This window comes from Sus scrofa, chromosome 4 (genome assembly GCF_000003025.6).
Source record: "Sus scrofa isolate TJ Tabasco breed Duroc chromosome 4, Sscrofa11.1, whole genome shotgun sequence".
Lineage (NCBI taxonomy): Eukaryota > Metazoa > Chordata > Mammalia > Artiodactyla > Suidae > Sus > Sus scrofa.
In genome coordinates this window covers 125448725-125472168 of record NC_010446.5, presented here as the reverse complement: position 1 = coordinate 125472168, position 23444 = coordinate 125448725, and the positions used below count along the sequence as shown (strand labels likewise).

General features: G+C 44.2%; 1 protein-coding gene and 1 long non-coding RNA gene across 13 annotated transcripts in view; one reads left to right on the top strand and one right to left on the bottom strand.

The window, feature by feature from the left end:
* LOC106510230 overlaps positions 1–12802 on the bottom strand; it is a 30833-nt gene extending 18031 nt beyond the window's left edge. For 4 of the 6 annotated variants that reach the window (XR_002343622.1, XR_002343623.1, XR_002343624.1 and 1 more), the window contains exons 1-3: positions 12625–12776; positions 3878–4012; positions 1340–1728 (exon numbers count right to left, since the gene is read on the bottom strand). This is a non-coding gene — a long non-coding RNA (uncharacterized LOC106510230). Of the gene's footprint in view, positions 1–1339; positions 1729–3877; positions 4013–12624 lie in introns of all 6 variants that reach the window. The other 2 variants (XR_002343620.1, XR_002343621.1) reach the window with 2 other exon arrangements.
* Positions 12802–23444, top strand: part of CDC7 (cell division cycle 7) — a 27914-nt gene continuing 17271 nt past the window's right edge. Inside the window, exons 1-4 of one of the 7 annotated variants that reach the window (XM_013997381.2) lie at positions 12802–12933; positions 13590–13784; positions 20236–20319; positions 22374–22509. In XM_013997381.2, the coding sequence (XP_013852835.2) occupies positions 13670–13784; positions 20236–20319; positions 22374–22509 (335 nt within the window). In that variant the 5' untranslated portion in view covers positions 12802–12933; positions 13590–13669. Of the gene's footprint in view, positions 13501–13589; positions 13785–14611; positions 18498–20235; positions 20320–22373; positions 22510–23444 lie in introns of those variants that run through there. The other 6 variants (XM_021090250.1, XM_013997378.2, XM_003125912.5 and 3 more) reach the window with 6 other exon arrangements.

Sequence of the window (23444 nt, the reverse complement as noted above, 5' to 3'; positions counted from 1 at the left end):
CACAGCAATGCGGGATCTGAGCCACTTCTGCGACCTACACCACAGCTCACGGCAACGCTGAATCCCCAACCCACTGAGCGAGGCCAGGGATCAAACCGCATCCTCATGGATACTAATCCGTTTCCTGCTGTGCCACAAAGGGAACTCCAGCAACTATCTTTTTGAATATCTGTTACATGCCAGATATTGTGCGAGGTGTCAGTGACATGAAAATGAGTAAGCTCTCGTTCCTGTCCCAGTTACTCCAGAGAGAAAATTAGTTCCAGCTTGGAGGTTGTATAAAACAGATTGTTCAAATATTTTAACCACCAATAATTTTGCCAAAATCGACGTAACTTCTGCTCTTTACTGCTACTCAAACACTGAAGATTTCCCACTTTGGTGTGAAATACTAATATCCATCAGCTCAGTTGGATCCAGGGAGCATGGGACCGAATGGCAATATGACATAAGTACATGCAATCGTGACAGTAATGTGTGGGAGTGAGTAAGGGTCACAGAAGACCCACAGAACGTCGAAGGTGTTTCCTAGTTTAGCTCAGATACCTGTGTGAAATTTCCCAACCAACCCGGGAACAAGAGGCTCGGCAGAGATTATCTCATTAAGTGAAGTGACCAGTCTCTAAAGACTCTCAACGTTGCTGTTACTTACCTGCTAAACATCCTATGTATGGAACGCCTCTAGTCCATGTTGGGAGATAATTTTCTGCTGATCTCTCACTTTCGTTTATATCTCGTGAGTAGAATCACTGAGTAGTTCTAGACTATTTTTTAAGGGTATTTATCTAGCACACAGCTTTGGAAGTATTTTTCTCTGGAGAGGAGGGCAGGTTTTTTGTTTTTGTTTTTGTTGTTTTTTGGGGGGGGTTGTTTTCTGAGCATTAATAAAGATAATGTCTTTTACCAGGGAAATGCTTGAGCAGGTTTGCTTGTGGCCATCACACACAGAAAGAAAGAAAGAAAGTAAGAAAGAAAGAAAGAAAGAAAGAAAGAAAGAAAGAAAAGAAAGAAAGAGAGAGAGATGAAGGAAGGAAGGAAGGAAGGAAAGAAAGAAAGAAAAAGAAAGAAAGAAAGAGAAAGAGAAAGGAATGAAGGAAGAAAAGAAAAGAAAGAAAGAGAGAGATAAAGAAAGAAAGAGAGAGATAAAGGAAGGAAGGAAGGAAGGAAGGAAAGAAAGAAAGAAAGAAAGAAAGAAAGAGAGAGAGATAAAGGAAGAAAGAGAAAGAAAAAAGAAAGAAAGAAAGAGAGAGAGAAAGAAAGAGAGAGAGAGAGGAAGATTCTTGGGCTCAAACTCCTCAGCTGTTCTCACACTGTGTGTGCCACACGCCCTTGAACCCACCTCTTTGTTGTCCCTGTGGGACTTGGGGAAGCAGGAACCTGCAGCTCAGGCTGGCTGTGCCGTAGGTAATGAAATCCTTTGTCTCCGACCCAGCCGTCTCATGTCTTCTGCCTGCTTCCATGAACCTGCGACAGCCCAGCTTTTAGCACGGAAGTAGGTAAAATGCACCCCTTCACAGGTCTGGATGGTGAACCACTTCCAGTCTCATCAGACACAGCTCTCGCTTCAGCCACTGCTGCTGCAACTTCTCCCTTGCAGACCTCAGCGATTCTGTGTAGGAGCAATTTCGTTGTGCCCTGGTTTCGACCTCTAGCTGTCTGTTCTGGGGAACCTCGGACGCCCCTGTGTGGAACATCTGCAGGAACCCTCAGCCCTCTGGCACATGCGACCTGCAAGGGAGGGAGCAGACCAAATGGGAAACAGAAAACAGTGGATACTTTTGTGTGTGTGTGTGTGCTTTTTAGGGCTGCACCTGCAGCATATGGAGGCTCCCAGGCAAGGGGTCAAATGGGAGCCACAGCTGCCAGCCTACACCACAGTCACAGCAACGAGGGATCCAAGCCGTGTCTGTGACCTACACCACAGCTCAGGGCAACACCGGATCCTTAACCTACTGAGCGAGGCCAGGGATCGAGCCTGCATCTTCATGGATACTGGTGGGGCTCCTTACCTCAGGGCCACAACAGGAACTCCCTAGTGGATAAATTCTTCCTTCCTCATTTAAACCCAGGTGAAATGTGCTCCCACCCACTTCAAGAGCCCCATCAGCGGATTCCGAAAGATAGTGCGCCAGTCACCCACAGGAGGGGCCAGCCCCTCAACACAGCGTCATCTTGGCTTCCCTCCTTTCTGTCTTTTATGCCCGCTCCCTGGAATCACACAGGTAAATAAACATCACTGGCTTTAAGGGGAACCCACACGAAGACACCTCACCTATCTCAGTTTTAGCAGTGGTTATTTTCCCGTAAATTAATGTCTGGAACATTTGAAAAGTGTGTTTTCTTTTTTTATGGCCATAGTTGGGCATATGGAGGTTCCCAGGCCAGGAGTCGAATTGGAGCTACAGTTGCCAGCCTACACCACAGCCACAGCAACGCCAGATCTAAGCCATGTCTGTGACCTACACCGCAGCTCCTCATGGGTAATAGTCGGGTTTGTTTCTGCTGAGCCAAGACAGAAACTCTTATTTGAAGAGCTATTACTATCAGTGTTGGGACTAAACTGTTTAGTGCAAAATTCTTGGCTTCTAACAAAACACCAATGCTTCTCAGGTGCCTTAAGAAGTGTGGTTATTTCCGGTATTAATTTCCTAATTTCATATGGAAAAACAGAAATAGAGTATGGAAGAGAGAAGGAGGCAAATTCGATGAACACATTAGTTTCTGTAACTGCCTACTCAAGATGAACTAAAAGGAAAAAAGACAGGAAAATGTGGGATGTGGTTGTTAAAACGCTTTTATAATAAAGTGTTCACTTTGTTCAAGCAAAGTGTAAAGTTCAGGGAGCTTATCCTTCATTTTTAATATGCATGATGACTGTCCGTGGGTAAACTACAGTGGCAGCATGGTGGAAAGAACGCCTTGGCCAGGGGTCTTGCTACAAGGAACTGTCTTGTAAAGTTAATTTGCTTTGACAAGTTCCAGATGTGCTTCATCTGACCAGAATTATTGAGACCCTGCAGCTGGGCATAGATCAAGGCAATGTCCTTTCTTGCTACACAGAAAATGAGTTTTTATATAATCAACTGTCTGTCTCACAGGATCTAAAAATAGCATATATAATCTTTATTTTAATCATTTTTCATTAAGACTGCTGTTAGGCTTTCTGTGTGTGTCACATGAAAGAAGACACCCTTAGTCTTCATTTGGGGGCTTCTATTTCCCCTTCTCTTTTATATTTTGGCTCAGCCACTTTCTTAGCTGTATGATAGCTTGACGAGGTGGTGGCTATACCTTCCTAAAGCCTACAGCTCACTTCCTTGGATGGCTAGTAGGCAAGGGAGCGTCTTTAGCTTCCTCTGACATATCCTGAGATCAGAGTTCCCCTTTTTGAGGAACTTCCAGATTTTTAAAGAGGTGCCATAAAAACCCCCCAAAAGTTTACGATGTAATTTATCATTTGCTCCAAATTGTTAGATGCCTGTGCGGCTCTGTCCTCTCCATGTGGATCAGAATGTCTGAGTAAACAACACAAGTGTGACCAACTGGTGAGAGCACCTCGAACTATTGCCGTTGAGAACGCTGAAGTAATCTCCCCGGCTTTACCATAACCCATTCCCAGCTACTCCAACACAGGAAGGAAGGCTTGGTGGATCTTTGACTTCAAAGAGGTTTCTCCCTCCTCAAATCAAAATTAAATACCAAAGCCATTTTCTTTCTTTCTTTTTTCCCCTTGTCTTCTCAGGGCCACACTTGCAGCATCTGGAGGTTCCCAGGCTAGGGGTCTAATTGGAGCCGTAGCTGCCGGTCTACACCACAGCCATAGCAACGCAGGATCCTTTACCCACTGAGCAAGGCCAGGATCGAACCTCATATTTACCAGGAAGTCATTTTCCATCAGTAGCCACACTGTTAACAAAGACTTCAGGACCCGGATTCACACTGTATTTCCTCCTCTCTGCCTTCCGGATTTTTTCTTTTTTTTCCCACACAAAGACAGTGGATTGAGGCTCTCCTGTCAAGAAAAAGAAACTACCCTTAGAAAGCACGACTCACAATTCTTAACTGCTGTGATTAACGAATACTAACATAGTTTTGTCCGTTCTTTCTCCACGTTAAACAGCTGATGTCCTGTATGGTAAAAGTTTCTTCTGCACTCTTCAGTGGCATGTGTTTGATTTGTATGTTCCTGCCAAAATGCAAACTGCTTTTGCGACGCTCCAGAAGTTGACAAACTTTTTCCCTAAAGGTCCAGATAGTAAACGCTTTATTTATTTATTTTCGCCTTTTAAGGGCCATACCTGAGGCATATGGAGGTTCCCAGGCTAAGGGTCGAATCAGAGCTGTCGCTGCTGGCCTACGCCACAGCCACAGCAATGTGGGATCTGAGCCACGACGACACTGCCAGATCCTTAACCCACTGATTGAGGCCAGAGGTCAAAAATTTGTCCTCATGGATACTAGTCAGATTGGTTTCTGCTGAGCCATGATGGGAAGTCCCAGACAGTAAATATTTTAGACTTTGCAGGTCACACATCTCTATGGCGACTACTCACCCCTGCCATCGTAGGGCAAAAACAGCCATAGAATTTACATAAACACATGAGCCTGGCCACGTTCCAATACAACTTTATTGATGGCACTGAAATTTGGTGTTCATGTAATTTTGTGTGTGTCACAAAATAGTCTACTCTTAAAAGAATATTTTCAATAATTTTAAAATGCAAAATCCATGTTAGCTTTGTGGCGTGGACCAAAGCAGGCAGCAAGCTAGATTTGGCCCACAAACTGTAGTTCACAGACTACCAATGTTCCATCAGTAATAATGCCAAACTTCTGAGAGTTACAGCTTATCACTGTGTTTAAAGATTTCGAGTAAATTGTGCCTGTGTCTCAATTTTAAATTCAATTTTAGTATTTGGGATGAGGGGCAGGAATTTAAAACCTAACTTTAAAATTCTACTTGGGAATGAAATTTGGTATTTAAAATCTAAAGCAAAGACAGTAGTTCTAGGAGTCCTTGCTGTGGTGCAGTGGTTTAAGAATCCAGCTGCAGCAACTCAGGCCTCAGGTGAGGTTTGGGTTCGGTCCTTGGCCTGGAGCAGTGAGTTAAAGGATCCGGCTTGGATTCAGTCTCTGTCTCAGGAACTTCCATATGCTGAGGGTCCAGTCATTTAAAAAAAAAAAAAGGACAAGAAAAAACAATGGTTCTAAATATGAAAAATCACTAGCACTGAACCTTAATTAACATTGCTTTATTGAATTATAGCTTGATAAATTGTCTTCAAAACAGTAAATATTCACTTCTTTAAGTAGTTTGAATAAAAGTTGAATAGTTGTTATCCTATTCTGGAATTTTAAAACATGTGCGAATACTAAAGATTTCATACAATATCATTTAAAAACTTTACTTTCAAGCATATTTCTTTTCTACCAAAAGGGCACAAGGCCCTGAACTTGGAATTTCTAGGGGCTTTTCAAAACCATAAATCATCCTCTTTAAAGATAACAAGAAAATGGAAGTTAAACGATTATGACTTCACTGAGGCAGACATTTTTCCCATTAATGTTTGAAGTGGAATTGTCAGCCCATTGCAGAGTGGTACCAGATGCTAGCAACTTTTAGTCCCAGAGATGACACTTGACACACCACAGCACCTGCCCTTTGACCTCCCAGTTCAAACAGTGTTTTACATTATATTGAAGCCCGATGAATATCAAAAAAGTCCCAACTTTCATAAGTTTGCATTTAAATTTTAAAAATATGAATTTGGGAGTTCCCGTCGTGGTGCAGTGGTTAACGAATCCGACTGGGAACCACAACGTTATGGGTTCTGTCCCTGCCCTTGCTCGGTGGGCTAAGGATCTGGCGTTGCCGTGAGCTGTGGTGTAGGTTGCAGATGTGGCTCGGATCCCGCGTTGCTGTGGCTCTGGTGTAGGCAGGTGGCTACAGCTCCGATTAGACCCCTAGCCTGGGAACCTGCATATGCCGTGGGAGCCACCCTAGAAATGGCAAAAACAAAATATGAATTTGGTCCTATGAGTCTCTCTGAATTTTAGCAATAGTAACAGGATTTACTCCAAAGTGTTTGAAATGTGTATGATTTAGGGGAAAATACGTTGTTTTCTTTCGATGCTTAAATCACCTTCAAGTAGAATATGCTTATTTCACCTTATAAATATTTTTTCTCCCTTGGTAGATTTCCACTTATTTCTTTCAGAGCTGCCCAGTCTTCCTGTTTTTAATTTTGCAACTGGGTTACAACTACCCACAGGTAGCCCAAAGATGAACAGATGAACAGGTATACAAAACAACAGGATAGATAAATATTACAGTAAATAGATTAGCTTCTTTTATTTTTTCCAAATCCTGAGACATACGTATCTCTTTAAACTATGCTACCAATAATAGAGCATGTAATTACTTATTACCATATTTTCAAATTGAATTTCAAACTTAACATGAGCCATGTATCTGCTAGCTATGCTAAAACTTGTTTAAAAAATTAGCTGAGATCTACTGGAAAAACTGGATATCCACAGGCAAAAAAATGAAGCCGGAATTTTACCTAATACCATACACAAAAATTAACTCAAAATGGATCAAAGACCTAAACATAAGAGCTAAAATTATATGCCTCTTAGAAGAAAACAAAGGTAAAAGATTTGGCAATGATTTTTTTGAATATGATACCAAAGGCCCAGGCAACAAAAGAAAAAAATAGACTAATTTGATTTCATAAAAATGAAAAACTGTTGTGTATCCAAAGACACTATCAGCAGAGTAGAAAGGCAACCCATAGACTAGGAGAAAATGTTGGCAAATCATAAATCAGATAAAGGATTTATAACCAGAATATACAGAGAGCGCCTAAAATTCAACAGACACAAAACCCAAGTAAAAAATTGACACAGAACTTGAATAGAGATTTCTTCAAAGGAGATGAGCGAATGACCGAGGAGCCCTTGAGAAGAGGCTCAACATCACAAATCACTGGGAAGAGGCGAATCAAAACCACCGTGAAATACAAACTCACACATATTAGTATGGCTCCTATCATAAACAAATTAATAAAAAAAACAGAAAATAATAAGTGTTGGCAAAGACGTAGGGAAATTAGAACCTTTTATGTGCCGTGGATGGAACTGGGAAGTGGTACAGCTGCTGCGGAAAACTGTATGGCAGCTGTTCAAAAAATTGAGAATAGAGTTATCACGTGAGCCAGCAATTCCACTTTGGGTACACACCCCAAAGAAACGCAGGCGAGGTGTGAAGAGATATTTTGCACACCCAGGTTTGGAGTGTCATTGTCCACAACAGCTAAAATGTGGACGAAACCTTAGTGTCCACTGGTCGGTTAATGGATAATTGGGTGTGCGTACCACAGAATCTTATTCAGCCACAAAAAGGAAGGGGTTTCTGACATGTGCTACACCCCAGATCAACCGTAAGGACATTATGCTTAGCGAAATAAGCACAAGAGGACAAATGCTGTATGATTCTACTTACATGCAGTAATCGGACTAGTCAGATTCCCAAAGACAGGAAGTAGAATGGTGTTTGCCAGGGGGTGAGGGATGCAGGAGACGGGGAGTTATTGTTTAGTGGGTTTACAGTTTCCGTTTCAGGATAAAGAATCCTGGAAACTGGTGGTGATGAAGCTGCACAACACGTGTGTGGATTTGATACACCTGAACCACACACTTCAAAATGGTTCAGATGGTTAAGGTTATGTGTATTTTACCACTATAAACAATTTTTATTTTAAATATAGTTGAGATCTACTACAAACCAAGACCTTTGTAAGCAGAGTCCTGCCAATTACCAGCCAGTTGTAATTTCAGTTCTGCCACTTCCTGGCTGGTTGTCCTCAGCAATTGACTTAATCTTTCCCAAAGCTAATTTCCCTAGTCCATAAAATAGATTCAATAATTAAAGACTTAGAGACAGCACATATCAAGATCTTACTAGAGTGCCCAACTGAGTGCCTGTGAAAGTCCCATTCAACATATCCTTCTCTCTTCCTCTCATTATACCAATAATTCAAACATACAGCAAATGGGCTTGAAAGGGAATCCTTGGAGGTTTTCTCTTATTGCCCTGCTATGGAACTTCCCCAATTTCTATTCAGGATGCTTGGATAGGAGGGCAGCATCTAGTTTAGCTGCTAGAATGTATGTCCCTCAATGCCTCACTATTCCAACGTAAGACTAAACTTAAACATTATCCACCTGCCTCAATAGAGCTGGACCCTGAGGGTAGCTGTGGGGTTAGAACCATTTACCCAGTTCTCTCTCAACTATCCACTCGGTTTTTTTTACAACAAATAGGCCTATGTGAGGGGACAGCGAGCCAAAGAGAAAATAGTGCCACTGGCTCTTAGCCCCCTTTTGTGAGCCCGCACCTGTATTTAGGGCATATATGTTCTGTCTGTTCATACTTCCCCACCACGGACCTCAGAGCAGCATTCTCTCTGGTTTTAGGTTTTTTTCTCACCGTGCTGTGTTAGTGACCCTTCCTGGACTGCGACTTTGACGGCTGCGGACTCTCATCTTCAAGGGGGAGCAAAAGAGGGGCAGCATTAAGTCTCAATCCATCACCCAGACAAACAGGATACACATAGAAACTTTCCTCCTGTGTCCAGGGTTCAGGCTGACCCCTCTCCGCCCCTACTTTCCACAGGTCCGCACTGCTCCCTAATCCACCTCTCACTGAAATGGCTACATCTTCAAGAAGGGGTGTCTTTTTCACGGGCTCATTGGTTCCTACATCCACTCGTGAGAACCACTGAGCGAGTTATTATTTTGCTTCAACTGTTTTCCCTGCAAAGGAGACCACACTTGGTGACACTAGAAACAACATTTTTGTGGTCACATCAGCAAGGCTGAGAACAGGGTTGTTGCTTTGGCTTTCGGGGAAACCTTTTAGTTTATAAACACACTAGATGCTCTTCTCCTTTCAAACTCTCTCAAGGAGAAATAAACAGAAACAAAATCAAAAGGGCTTGTATGTGGCAAAGAGCCTCATGTAGGAATAAACTCCTTTTGAAGCTTTTTCCCAAAAGAGACTGCCAGATCATGGAGTTCAAGTTCTCATTCTCGCTCACTTGCTCGTTAGACGTTTATTGAAAAGGTCACCAAGCTTATAGAGTCTTCCTCCTCTGGTTTATTTTCTACACCCTCACCTAAGTGATCTTAATAAAACTCAAGTCTATTTCTCTCTGTCCCGCAGTGAATACTTTGCTAGCTCCTATCACCCTCGGTTTGGGACCAGCACACAAGGAACTTCACAATGAGGTTCCTCTTTACTCTCGAGGTTTCTCCTCCTCGTCTTTTTCTATTTGTGCTGACATAGTATCGAACAACTTGCAGTTCCCCGAACAGTCCTCGTAGAGTGCCCGGGAGAGTGTCTCTTCCTCCCACTGTCACTGGTGAACCCCTGTCTGTTTTTCAAAACCCAGGTTGGGCTTCAGTTTCGCCAGGAAAAGTTTTCTGATTCAGAGTGAATAACGCTTCTATGCACTTATTCCATTCTACGCATTCATTTATTTGATGAATTCAATAACATTTGACAAATATTTACTGGCCTACTTAATACCTAACACAGGACTTAGAATACCAGCATTGTAAGTACTGTACAAGGGAATTTCATCACCACTGTTGTCATCCTGGCTAATGCACAGAGTTTGCCATGTGCCAGGCACAGTTCTCAACAGCATCCTCTTCTTAACTCATGGACCTGGGCAAAGCCCTGTGAGGTAGACGCTATGGCCCTTGGGCAAATAGGACGCAACGGAGTCCCTGAGAGCCTAAGGAACTTGCTCATCCTCCCCTGGCCGTCCGACCTCAAGTGCATAGTCTACACAAGCTTCATCTGTAGCGTTAACAGAGTAACCAAGCCTAAGGAAGAAGATGGCCATTAACAAGCAATTATAACAAAATGTGGAAAAAGAAGGAAGACAAGATGCCATGGAAAGCTGCATCTGGAGACCTAACCTTCTCAGTGAGGGGAGGCTCCCCCGAGAAAGACGTGCTTATAGCTGGCTTTTGGTGAAGGATGAGCATGGAAACTGTCCACTTCAACCCCTAGACAGACTTCAAACTACTTAAGAGAAGAGTCCTCTCCTTAGCCATCGCCATACCACAGGACCTAGTCTACTGCTAGGCACAGTCCGTGCCAAATCACCACAATACATCCAGCAAATTTAACCACCCTCTGGAATGCTCTTATCTCTGAAATCCCAATCTTCACCACGCCACCAAACTTCTGCTACCTCTATCCTTCTAACGCAAACTTATACCTCCATTATACCAATCCTCAGTTACAGCAAGAGTTCCAATTCACTGGTCCCTGCACTTCTTATCTATTGCTTGATCCATCCATCAAGCTAATATTATCATCAATCACTTCCTAAAACCTTTCCTCTTCACTCCCAAAGATTCCGTGATGCATCAGTACAACCCCTTCCTTGTAAACATCCTCACTTGCCCCTCTCTGTGTGATCTTCATCCTTGGTGAAACCCAACGACCCCTTTCCAATCTGCATTCTCTTGACTGAAGCTTCCTTGAGAAAATAAATATAACGCTCAGCTGTCTGGACTCACTTTAAATTTACGACACGAATAGAAAATAGCCGTCCAACACTGCTGGCAGTCTCACAGTCTTTCTAGAGTTACCTTCTCACTCTCAGAAGATACTTCTGACCTCACTGAACCTCTAATGTTCCCCCCCCCTCCCACTTAAGACCTCACCTCATATTAAGAAAATGGATGAGGTCAGGTAGGAGATACCTTATTCTTCCCAACCCAAACCATTGTATCTGAATTAAATCTGGTTTTCCCTCTTGTTAAAAGAATGGGAGGCTGGATACTTTTCAAAGGCCTATTCCCCCTCCTTATGCTTTGGATCCATTCCTTCGTCTTCCTCTATAATTTCATTCCTATAGGTACTCCCTTTTCTCCAGCACCCACAACTTCTTTCTGCACGTCATCATTCTCACTATAACATAAGCATTTACCTGCCAACACAACATCAATCACAAAACACTTCCCCTGCTCTATTCTGCTCTATGTGACCAGCTGGGACCACCATCCTATTTCTCTGATCTTCCCCTCAAAGCAAAAACAAGACAAGAAATCAACCAACCGAAGAAACAAAACCTGAAGACTTGTCTCCACTTGTACACCTTTTGTTCTTCACACAGCTTAGTCATTCTGCCTCCCTGTGCCTCTGAAACTACTCTTGCCAGAGAAGCTACTGGTCCCCATGTTGCCAAATTCATTATCATTTCTACGTCCTCACCCTTTGACTTCCATGAAGCACGTGCTATAGTTGACCCTTCCTTCCAACTGCAAAACTTTCTCCTCTTGATCACTATGGCATCACCTTCTTACCTCACAGGTCACTCCTTCCCAGTCTCTCGCTGGCTCTTCTTCTTCCTCTGCCCAACTCTGAAAGAGTGGGGATACCCATAGCCCCGTTCTCTATCTATAATCTTTGATTTGATAATAGCATCTAGTCCCAAAGTTTTAAGTTTCATGCATAAACTCATAACTGCCAAATTTATGTCTCTAGCCTAGACTCTATTCCAGACCTGTTCACTTGACATTATCACTTAGCTATCTAGTAGACACCTTGGACTTGAGTACTGTCAATGCCCTCCAGCTAAAGAGCAGGAGGAACCGCAATTGAACAAGTTAGGTTTCAGTGAGAATGCACACCAGGGACAACCATATAGCATCTCAGTAAGAGGGTGTTAGAAATCTGGGTTTGTGTTACATGATTTAGGGATGGGTTCAAGGAAGAGGGACTTATTGGGAGCTGTAGGAAGGCAGGAGTAAATCTATAATTGTGTATTTTAATAAGTACTATCTAGAATGGCTGAGTGTTTACAGAGGCTAAAATTTTAATTAGTAAAGAAGCAGCAGTCGCTCCCATTAGCCAGGAGAAGAAAATGTTTGCTCATTTTTGTGGCTTGACAAAATGTTTACATTTGGTCTATATCTAGACAAGATTACAGAATGACCTTATTTCTGTCTTGATCCATCATATCGAGGTCACAGAGTGGCCCTGCCTGATGCTGGTGTTCTGTGAAACTCCCTCCCCCCAACTTACTAAGCTGATATCCTACCCTTGCACTTGATCTACCCTTGGCCAACTAGTCTCTTTCCCATTTGGCTCCCAACACGATGCCTCCTTCTGTCACGATCGCGTCCTTCCACTTTATTCCCTTCGGAGCGTTTATCAACATCTAGAAGAATGTTGTTCATTTATTTATTTATTGTCACTGTCTCACTGGAACTTGGCTTCATAAAGGGACGGCGGGGTTTTCTAGGGCGTCTTCTCCGCTGTAACCCCAGCCTCTCGAAGCCAGCCTCAGAGCCAAGGGCTCAAATATATGCTGACTGACCAAGTGGCAGTGAGAATGTCACTGGGCTTGTTTCTTTGAATACAGCCACAAACAACTAGCAATTGCCTTTGTTTGTTGGTTTGTTTGTTTTGAACGGACAGGTGGGGGCATTCCACCAAAAGAAGTGAAAGCTGGGAGTCGAGAAAGTGAACGTCTTTTATCCGGAGGGTCCAAAGTCTCTCTAGGTGAGAATGAGACTCTGCTGTCTCTGACTTACTCTCTTTCCTCCGAGTGCTGTTAGATCCTTAACCTTAGGGGTCACCGTTTTCCAGCGAAGGATCACTCCCCGGCTCTCCATCAGCAACCGTTCCTGGACCAGCCTCCGCCTTGGGGCAGGAACCCACCCCCTGCGCAGGCGCTCGGCGCAGAAACCGCGGCGCGCCGGCTTCACACTGCGCATGTGCGACTCGAGGCGGCGAGGCGGGAAGCGCTGCGCAGGCGCGGTTGGCCGGCTGGCTAGGTGGGCGCTCTTGGAAGCGGCAACCTAGGCTTCTGGGGAGCCACGGAAGTCGTATTCCTTTAAACCGTGAGTTTCCGACGGTTTGTCCCATGGCGCGGGCTCGTGAGGGATTAGAAACGAGTTCTGGATCGTGACTTCCATTTTGTCGCAGCGCAGTGCCCCCCCCCCGACTTTTCGGACCCCTTTGACCTGCGGCGGGAAAGTCGTGCGCCTGCGCACTCAGCGTCCCGTGCGGTCTCGGGTTTGCGGGCACCGGGTCTCCCCCCGCGCAGCGCGCGACCCGCGCTGCCGGAAGGATCCCATTCATGCCCGCTTCCCCGCCGGGCGCTCGCGAGCAAGGTCGTGTCAGTTCTCCACCAACTTGCGTGGGGCCTTGGACGGACCCCCGGCGCCCCCTCTCAGTGGTCGGGCGCTCTCCTCTGCCAGCCTCTCCCTCGGCTCGAACCGCTGTCCCCACTAAGGCTTCCCCGACCCGGGTCGCAGCCTCTGCAGCCCCCGGCGCCCCCGTCCCACCGTCGCCGGGCGGTTTTCCCTTCGGCCCCCTGCTGGTTTTTTCTGCGATGTGAAAGTAAAGCCAATGGAATCCTTAGAAATGGCTCAAGTTTCCCCTTCCTTGGGGAATTTTGACCTACGGTGCGTTTTTAAATGTTTGCCCCTTGGGGGACAGTAGCACTTTTTAGTGTTTAGTTCACTGAGTGATATAAACTTCTCACCTGCTCCAGAATTCTGATTTTCACAGCTGCTTTGCTCCCCCTGTGGACATGACCCCTTAGCTGGCATTTTGCACCCCACTTGCTTTGTGATGGAGGCGTCTCTGGGGGTTCAGATGGATGAACCAATGGCTTTTTCTCCTCTGCATGGCCGCTTTCAGGCGGATGGCTCATTAAAAAAACATGAGCAGAATTTTAAACTACCAGGTATGTGTTTATTTCCAAAGATGTACAGGCAACAATTCTGTAATTTCTATTATTAAAAAACAAACACAAGGCCCAGAACACTTCCTGAAATTTCAAGTGACTTGTGTATTTAAATAGGAGCAGTTTATGAATCAGTAAAACTTTCTAAGGTCTAGTTTGGGAATTGGATTGCATTTTGGGAGGATTGTCGTCTAACCATACCATTTTACAGATGAAGTTGCTAGTCTAAATATTCCTGGTTGTCAAAGAACACAAAGTTTGTTGATACTCGACGGGAATTTCTCTTCTAGAATTTCTACCACTATATTGCATTAAGCTTGGATTTAGCAATTGACGTTGGTGGGATTTTGGTTTAAGTATGCAGCAGCAGTATTCACTGACAAAAGTAAATGAAATGTTTGCAGTGATAATTAGGGACTGTATCTCAGTGTACATCATGAAGTTTTATTTGCCACTTAGCCTGACCTTGAAATGAGAGAGAGGGTCAAACAGTGCCTGAGTTTGCATTCTGTAATGTGCGTCTTTATTCCTGCTCTAGCACAGTGCCTGGGACAAGGCAGGCATTTAATAAATATTGGTTAAATAGGGGTTCCAGTTGGTTGTTGGTTGTATTTCTTTTTTCCTAAATGTAGCTGAGTCTTTTTTTCCATCTTTGTCTTAAGCGTTATTTAGTACTTGTTCAAAAATATTATTTTTGGGAGTTCCCGACCTGGCTCAGCAGTAACGAACCAGCTAGTATCCATGAGGACGAGGGTTTAATCCCTGGCCTCGCTCAGTGGGTTAAGGATCTGGCGTTGCTGTGGCTGTGGTGTAGGCCGGCAGCTGCAGTTCTGATTCAACCCGGAGCCTGGGAACTTCCATATGCTGTGGTGCAGCCCTAAAAACAGAAGGGGAAAAAAACCCACTGCAGTGAACAAAGTATCTGGCATAGTATTAAATCAAATGTTTATTCTTTCCTTTTCTCAGCAAACTTTTTTTTTTTTTGAAGTATCTGCCGTATGCCAAGTTTAATAAGTGATAAAACCTTTTGAGTTGAAAGAATGAGGTATAAACTCTGTGTGCACTGAGTGTCTCCTCCATACTGTTGAGTAGAAGGCTTGCTTGCGGGGTGCTATCTGGATGCCCTTGGCCCACACTTCTAAGACGGGTTACAGGTAGTGTTCTGGTTTGCCCGAGACGGGTCTAGTTTATGCCTGTTGTCACAGTGTAATTCTTAGCGCCCCCTTTCATTCTCAGAGTGTCCCAATTTGGGCTAAATGGTATGATCTCCCTTGTTACAGGAGACCTGATTTTAGGCCGTACATGAAGCCCCAGAATAAGCATGACATATATTTCTAGAGTGTCAGTTTACTGCTTGGTAAGAAATTGAAACCATTTCATTCGTATGGTGAATATTTCTTAAATGTCTGTTAGTGCAGGCAGCTTCCTGGGTGCTGGTAACACATCAGTTCACGATGCACAAAAATCAATGCCCTCAAGTCGTAGTAGAGATAGAAAATAAAAATTAAATAGTGTGTTCAAACATAATTAGTGCTGTGAAGACAATGCAAAGGGAAGGAGTGCCAAGACATTTTGGGGAAGAAAATTGTGATTTTAGTCCGAGGAGGTTTGGGGTGGTAACATTTGGGCTCCGACTTGACGGGGTTAACTGCCCGTGCATGTGTCTGGGGCCGAGCGTCCCAGGCAGAGGAATCAGCGAGTTTGAAGACCTTAAGCTGGAGTGTGCCCAGCACTCAGAGAGGGCCAGCTGCTCACGGAGCTGCAGGACGGCAGGAGAGGGGGGTGAAGTCAGAGAGGGGCGAGAAAGGAGGTGGTTCTATGGCTTTTGGGTGGCGCGAGATGTGAAACTTCCGGTGGGTTCGAGCAAAACAGTGATGTGGTGACTTGCGGTCACTCTGGCTGCTGTGCTACAAATCGATGATAGGCCGCCCAGGATGAAAGCAGGGGATGTAGTTAAGGAGGCCCTTGCTATAGCCAACCCGGACATTACGTCACAGAAAAGAAAGCCAACCTGGGTCTTAGGTCACAGAAAAAACCTAATTCGCTTAACATTTCAAAACAGGAGTTCCCATAGTGGCTCGGGGGAAACGAATCCGACTAGGAACCATGAGGTTGCGGGTTAGGTCCCTGGCCTCACTCAGTGGGTTAAGGATCCAGCGTTGTTGAGAGCTGTGGTGTAGGCCACAGACGCGGCTCGGATCCAGCACTGCTGTGGCTCTGGCGTAGGCTGGCAGCTACAGCTCCGATTCGACCCCTAGCCTGGGAACCTCCATATGCCACGGGTGCGGCCCTAAAAAGACCAAAAAAAAAATTCAAAACAGAGGCCCAGACCTTTCTCTATGAAATATGGGCCTTTAACTAACATTTTGTTAGTGGGCTTTTCGGGTCTTACCCCAGTCTTCAAAGTATATTATGTAGTGCTTGGTCTCTGCTCTTAGGCGTCTCCTAGCTTTTGAATGAGTACTGTCTTCCTCCTTGAGAACGCGGGGAGTTTTCACTCACTCTGGTGGTCAGGGAGTTTTTCCATCGTTCAGAACCCTCGGAGTTGTTCTGCCGAGACATTCCCATACACGCAGTTTGGGTTGTGCAGCGAGAGGCGGGCACCTGGTAAGCGAGTCGGGGTGGAAGCACATCCAGCTCCGTCATCCCCGTGGCTTCACGTTCCGTTAGTCTTTTCCTACTACTTGCATTTTCCTTCTGGTTAATTCCAACAGCTAACCAGCATCTCTGCTACAAACTCCCAGCTCACACTTATGCAAAGGAAAGTTCCAAAACATGGCACTTGCAGGAAAACCATAGGCTGTTATGGTTGGAAGGTTCATCTAAGCCAGTTCTTTTGTTTTACAACAGGTTAAAAACTTGAACCCTCATGCAGTTTAATGGTGGGAGTGAATCCAGACTCTGGATTCCAGGCTTTTTTCTGCAGCAGCCTGTCCCAGAGGACTTTCTGCAGTAACAGAAATGTTTGTATGTTGTCACATGAGGCCAGTGTGACTGAGGAGATACATTTTTAATTCAGTTGTAATTAATTTAAGTGTAAATAGCCACATGAAATTAGTAGGCAGTACACCTTGTTGTCATCCGATAAAACATTTGTTGTTATTAATCAGTTACATGCAGTAAAACACATAAACACTCCAATACGTTTAGTCATTTAAAAGACTGCAAATGGACCCTAAAATACTGTGTCATACCTAAATACCATTGATTTAAGATACACCGTCCTTTTATGTACTTCTCAGAAATGCCACCACTTATACACGACCCAGCGCTCTCCTCATCACCTAGAATTGGTTTCTATTCTTAGAAGTGTCCTTTTAGACCTAACTAGACACATAATTGTCCATCTCTGGCACATACGTGAAAAGGAAAATAAACATTTCAGATCTGTCTCTTCTGAATCACTTTTCACGCTCGGACTCATTGGTAGCCTATTTTTTTCTCATAATATTGTTTCATGCATTAGTGATGCAGAATTTCTTTGAAGAGTGCATTTTTCTTAAAAAAAAAAAGAAAGCCTTTATGAGTGGGTTCTTAGGAAGAGACTGGTTCTGTGGAGCTGGCCGGTATTTGATTTCTACGTCATCACCTCCTTTCCCTCCCTATAGCCACTTGGCTTTTGGGTTACATGTGACTGCACCTCTGATTTCTTGACTTTTCTTCAAGACATTGACACCTATTGTGGAAGTTTCCAGGCTGGCCAGCAACAGAAAGTTGCATCCCGATTTCAGAGCTATTAAAATTGTGGCTTAGAATCAAAGGAATGTAATGGCAGATTGAATTTAGTGTAGTGCCTTTTCACGACGCCTCTCCTCTGACCCTGGGATTTGAAGCTGGTTGGCCTTGACACCCATTAGGAATGATTGTAATTGACTGTGGCAGCCATGACTGCTGGAGAGCCAGCTTTTCCCCCAGGCCTTGGTTTTGGTCTCTAGAGCAAAGTGGTGTGGTTGCTGGTGGTGGTGTGATTGCTCTTGTTTTTGGCTTCACTCTAGTGTAATTTCTGCACTTTTGGGGTTTTTTTTTTTTCTTACAGCTATCTCTGAATGCCCATAATGATAGTAAGAACTCACTCATTCAGCACACAGGCCAGGCACTGCTCTAAGAGCCGAGTGCACTGTGGTGAATTATGCGGACAGAGAGCCTGTACTGGTGGGAGCTTGAATCCTAGCTTTGTTTTGCAGATGAGAAGGTCAGAGACAATAGACAGGGTATCATGGGTAATGGGAGGAGTGCAGATTTCAATAGGATGCCAAGGAAACTGACAGCTGAGCGGGACATGGGAAGTTACGGAGGGGAGGGGATTTCAGGCAGAAAGGAAAAGAGCAAAAACCCGAAAGTTAATAAAAAATAAAGGTAATATAGTAGCTACAACAGTAAGAACTGCCAGTATCTTTTACCTAATATTAGTGATGTGTCACCATTGTCTTAAAGCTTCTCTTGTGTTATGTCTGTTATTTCATTTGATCCTCCCAGTATTTCAGCAGCCTGAGCACTCTTATCACCCCCTTTTCTACTGATGGGGAGACTAGTGCTCAGAGAGAGAAGCTGTGTGCCCAAGAGAGGACGTACGGCCTGGGTAATAGTGACGCCAGGATTTTGATTGAAGCCTCTCAGCGCCACGTAATTACTGTTTTATTGCCTCTTGTATGGAAATCCACGAAGCTTCTCCAGTTGGCCCTCAGAGTAGATGGGAAAATGAGGGTAATTTACGTAAGTTCTTCCCGTTACCTTACGTGGCGACGCCGTGGAAAGACTGCTGGGTTGGGGCTTGGCCTCTTGTTTAGTCTCCACCTTTTAATGTTCTTCCTCACATTCATCCTCCGCTTGTCCTCTTCCTGCGTGAAAACTTTCCAGGGCTTTCGTGTGCGTCGTCTGCCTTTCCTTCCTGCTCCGTATTGAATCTCATTCTCTCTCCTACTGTCCCCTCCCCCCACAATAATCCCCCCCTTTTCCCTTTCCCTTGTCTTTGCAAGAAGGGATTCCTGAAGTCCCTTCTGGTACTTGCTCTGCTTGGTAAATGCTTCAGAACACAGGTTCACGGTCACCGGAAGCTTCCTGGCACATTCGGAAGGGTTCGGATGCTTCCCTCTGACATTACAACTAAAGTCTTGTATTAAAAGTGAGCTCTTAACATCTGTCTCTTCCACGACTAGGCTCCTAGAGAACACGGGCGTCACCAACTTGGATCATTTATTTTTTAACATGGCAGTTGCTGGGCACTTTTTAAAACATGGCGTTTGCTCAATGAGGGACTTTGTTGACTTAGCAGCAGTACCTCTGTGAAATTGGGCCAGGGATTTAACTTCCCTGAATGTGGTTTCCTTGTCTGAAAGATCAGGATAATTATTTCTGTTCAATGTGACAGTGCTATTATGTAGATCTAAAAAGGTGGTACATGGGAAAATACTTTGAAGATGTCTTAAATTCTTAGAAGATGCAGAGTGTTATTATAACTTAGAATGTAGCTGATGCTTGGCCTGGATCTTGTGATGCGATCTGAGGACTCTTCTTGTGTGTAGTTCTTTTTTGTATCCACTAGTTTGTCACATTTTATATTCTTGCAAATTCCTATTTGAAGCATGTCCATTTTGAGGAAGAGCTTGTATTTATTTAAAAGCGGCAGTTTATGTGCGGTCGGGGTGTCGGATATGGTTGGTAATTGAGACAGTTTTAAAGAATAGGTTTCAACATCCCTGAGACCTTTAGCCACCCTCCTCTCTGGCAGCCTTTATTGTGACTGTTCAGTATGTAAAACTTTCCCCAGCCTGTGACATTTTGTATGTTTCCGGGAAGGGAATCGCTTCAGGAAGATTGCGTTGTGTCCTTGTCATGCCATCCAGTGATCATAGCACACATTGTTTATTCTTTAGGCTTAGCTTCCTAACCATGCTGTACTCTGTGCAGTGTCAGTAATTTCAGAGTAGGAGAAATTGGGTGCGAGAGATTCTAGTGCTTCTCAGCCTCGTCTCTTAGTTCAAGAGGTGGTGTGAGTTAAAGCGGCTCGATGGGGGTTTATGCTTACCATGATTTTAAGGTTTATTATAGCTATTTTTATTTGTAATTTAATTACTTATATATAAAGATAATTCTATTGATGGAGCTACTGTCATGGCTCAGTGGTTAATGAACCCAACTAGGGACCATGAGGTTTCGGGTTTGATCCCTGGCCTTGCTCAGCAGGTTAAGGACCCAGCGTTGCTGTGAGCTGCGGTGTAGGTCGCAGACACGGCTGGGATCTGGTGTTGCTGTGGCTGTGGTGTAGGCTGGCAGCAACAGCGCCTATTAGACCCTTAGTCTGGGAACCTCCATATGCCACGGGTGCAACCCTAGAAAAGGCAAAAATTGAAAAAAAAAAAAAAAAAGATTATTTTATTGAGATTTTTTTTAACCTAAGAAAATATAAAACATACTTTCATTAATTGTAACTGAATTCTTTTTTCTTTGATAGGTGTTAAAAAAGATATTGAGAAGCTTTATGAAGCGGTACCACAGCTTGGTAATGTTTTTAAGATTAAGGACAAAATTGGAGAAGGTAATTTGGGACTATACTTCATTATCTTTGTAAGCTTTTTTATCCTTCTATTTTCCTTCATATAATACTGATTTTCACTATTATTTCATATTAAACAATACCCTTTTGAAAAATACTAAGACTGTAGTTCTATCACTAATTACTGTAACAGCTTTTCTTTTTCCCTGGAAAGAATGAAAGAATAAATAAGTTTTTACAGTAAAATGAACAGTCGTATTTTAACCTTTATATTTTTAAACCATTAAAAGTATTGCCATATTAATATATGGTAATTCTTAACAGTGAAAAATTTAAGACTCAGATGAGGGGATTTGATCTGAGAAAGCCAAATATTTTTCTCTTTCTTCGTTGCAGTTAGGTAGACTTGTGCACAGAAACGTACATGAAACTGAGGATGACAAAATGATGAAAATAAAGTGGTACAATATTTGTAGGATGGCCAGTATTTAGATAAATATCCTTTGTTTATCCTGGCAGTCATAATGACTGAGTAGAGGGTGAATTTGGCAGACAGCTGTAAAGGGAGTGGGAGTATCAAACACAATAGAACTTTTGGGCAGCCGTATTGAGAAATAGTAAATAACAACTTTTTTTTGTCTTTTTAGGGCTGCACTGGCAGCATATGGAGGTTCCCAGGCTAGGGGTCCAATTGGAGCTATAACCGCCAGCCTGCACCACAGCCACAGCAATGCAGGATCTGAGCCGCATCTGCAACCTACACCACAGCTCACGGCAACGCCAGATCCTTAACCCACTGAGCAAGGCCAGGAATTGAACCAGCAACCTCATGGTTCCTAGTCAGATTCGTTAACCACTGAGCCATGATGGGAACTCCTGAGAAATAGTAAATAACAACAGTAAAAAGAAAACTTCCAAAGTTCCCACTGCGGCACCGTGGGTTAAGCATCAGACTGCAGTGGTTTGGGTCCCTGCAGAGGCTTGGGTTTGACCCCTGGCCCGGCAAGGTGGGTTAAAGGATCTGACGTTGCTTCAGCTGTGGTGTAGGTTGCAGCTGTGGCTCGGATTCAGTCCCTAGCTCAGGAATTTCCATATGCCATGGATGCAGTCCTAAAAATACAAAGCACAACTTGCATTTGGTCATTTTTTGCTTTTCACAATGAAAAGTTTCAGAGGAGAGAAGGCTGTGTTGGTGAGGGCAGAGAAATTAGAAGATGGGATTATTGGGGGATGTAAGAAGCAAATCTTTACATCTTTTTTTCTTGTCATACTGACTTGGTGTTCAAAAACTTTGTTCTGGAGAACACCGGTGTCCTTCTGACAAATAGACAGCTATTCCTTGAGAAGGGGACAGGTGGAATGCGATCTGAGGCTAAATAAGTTTGAAAACTATAGTGTGGAGACCTCTTCCTGGTTTTTTGTTATGTGCTTCAGTGCATTAAAGGTCTAGAAAATTTTGTAGTTAAGAAATCTATCAGTTTGTTTTAACTCAGTATTTCTCAAATTTAATTGACCATCAAATCTTTTATTCTGTTTAGTTTCATGATAAAGTTAAAAAACCTTTTGTGGGGCTGGTCGGGGGGCAGGTCCCTGGTGGCTCAGTGGGTTCAGGATCTGGCCTTGTCACTGTTGTGCGGGTTGGCTCGCCGCACCCAGAACTTAGGCATGCCATGGGTGTGGCCAAAAAACAAAACATAGCTTTGTTTCCCCCTTACGACTATTATCGTTTTATTTCTAATAGACCTGTATCCAAGGCTTAAAATAATCTCAAATGATAATATTGCAGAAGAATACTGACTGGAATGGGTCGTACCATGGAGATGTTTTTTGCTAAACCTAGTTGACTGAACGGGTTTACCATGTAGCTTTGCTGAATTACTGTGTCCCCTAAAGAACTGAGGACAGTTAAGAATTTATTAAAAATTGAAAATAAGTTGTATTTACAGATGTGTTTGCTTTTCATGTTCAGTCTCATTAAAATATTAATGGTAGCTGATGATAATTTTATGGGTTCCAGTTTTTAAGAACTGTATTAGCTTTATCTCATTCATATTTATACAACCATATATTGAACAAGCTAATACATTGTTTTACAGGCACTTTCAGCTCAGTTTATTTGGCCACAGCACAGTTGCAAGTGGGACCAGAAGAAACAATTGCTCTAAAACACTTAATTCCAACGAGTCATCCTGTAAGAATTGCAGCTGAACTTCAGTGCCTGACAGTGGCGGGGTAGGCAACGTGCACATGTTACTTGAACTGCCGCTCTGGTTTGTAAGATTTTTGCGTCGATCACTAACACGGGTGAAGAGGTTCTTCAGGCAGGGGCTGGCGGTTTGCTAGCACTTTCCCTCGGGTCTTGGGATGGCTAGGTAAGTTCCTGTGAATTTTTGGAGTGGATTTCCCTTGAGGCTCAGCTTGACTTCCTAGTCTCTTACCACTTTTTCTGCTCTTCCTGCCAAGTCGTAAGCCTTGGCTCCCATGGTCGAGATGTTTTTTAAAATATGGGAAACTGACCCTCATGTCTCCCCAGACTTTGGCAGCCTTGTCTCATTTTGGTTTGGAACAGCAGAACCATGTGGCATGTGTTTGTCGTTGGCCTTTCTCTGCGAGGCCCTCCCTGTCAACGAGAGACATGACGGGCTTTCTCTGGAGCTCCCTGTGCCGCCGTCCCCCTTCCGGCCGCTTCCTGGCCTCTGCTCCCCTTCACAGCCAGACTCCTCGCAGCCTACCTGCTTGGCTGCTTCCTCCACGCCCGCCTCCTCCACGCCAAGCTGAAGCTACTTCAGAGCCAGCTGTGGCTTCGGCTTTTTGGTCCCTTTCTCTGTTCCCGTGCACACGTCTGGCAGTGTCAGTTTAGGTGCTTTGGGCAATTGTCTCTTGACTGTACTGCCATTGATTTCCTCCCGCCTTACGTGGCCTGTGTGTGCAGTGTCCTCTGCCGGTTCTTCCTCTTCCCCTGACCCCAAACACGGGCGATCCTCAGCCCTCCGCCCCGGGCTGTGTTCCTCCAGACGGCCGTAGGTGGGGTCGTGTGTTCCACCGGCCTTGGGTGCACACATGGTCAGGGTCCCCGTGGGTGTGTATCTGGCCTCAGACCTCTCCACTGCAGATTCGTACCGCTGACGTTTCCGTTTGGGTGGCTAATACACCGCTCGTCCTCAGTG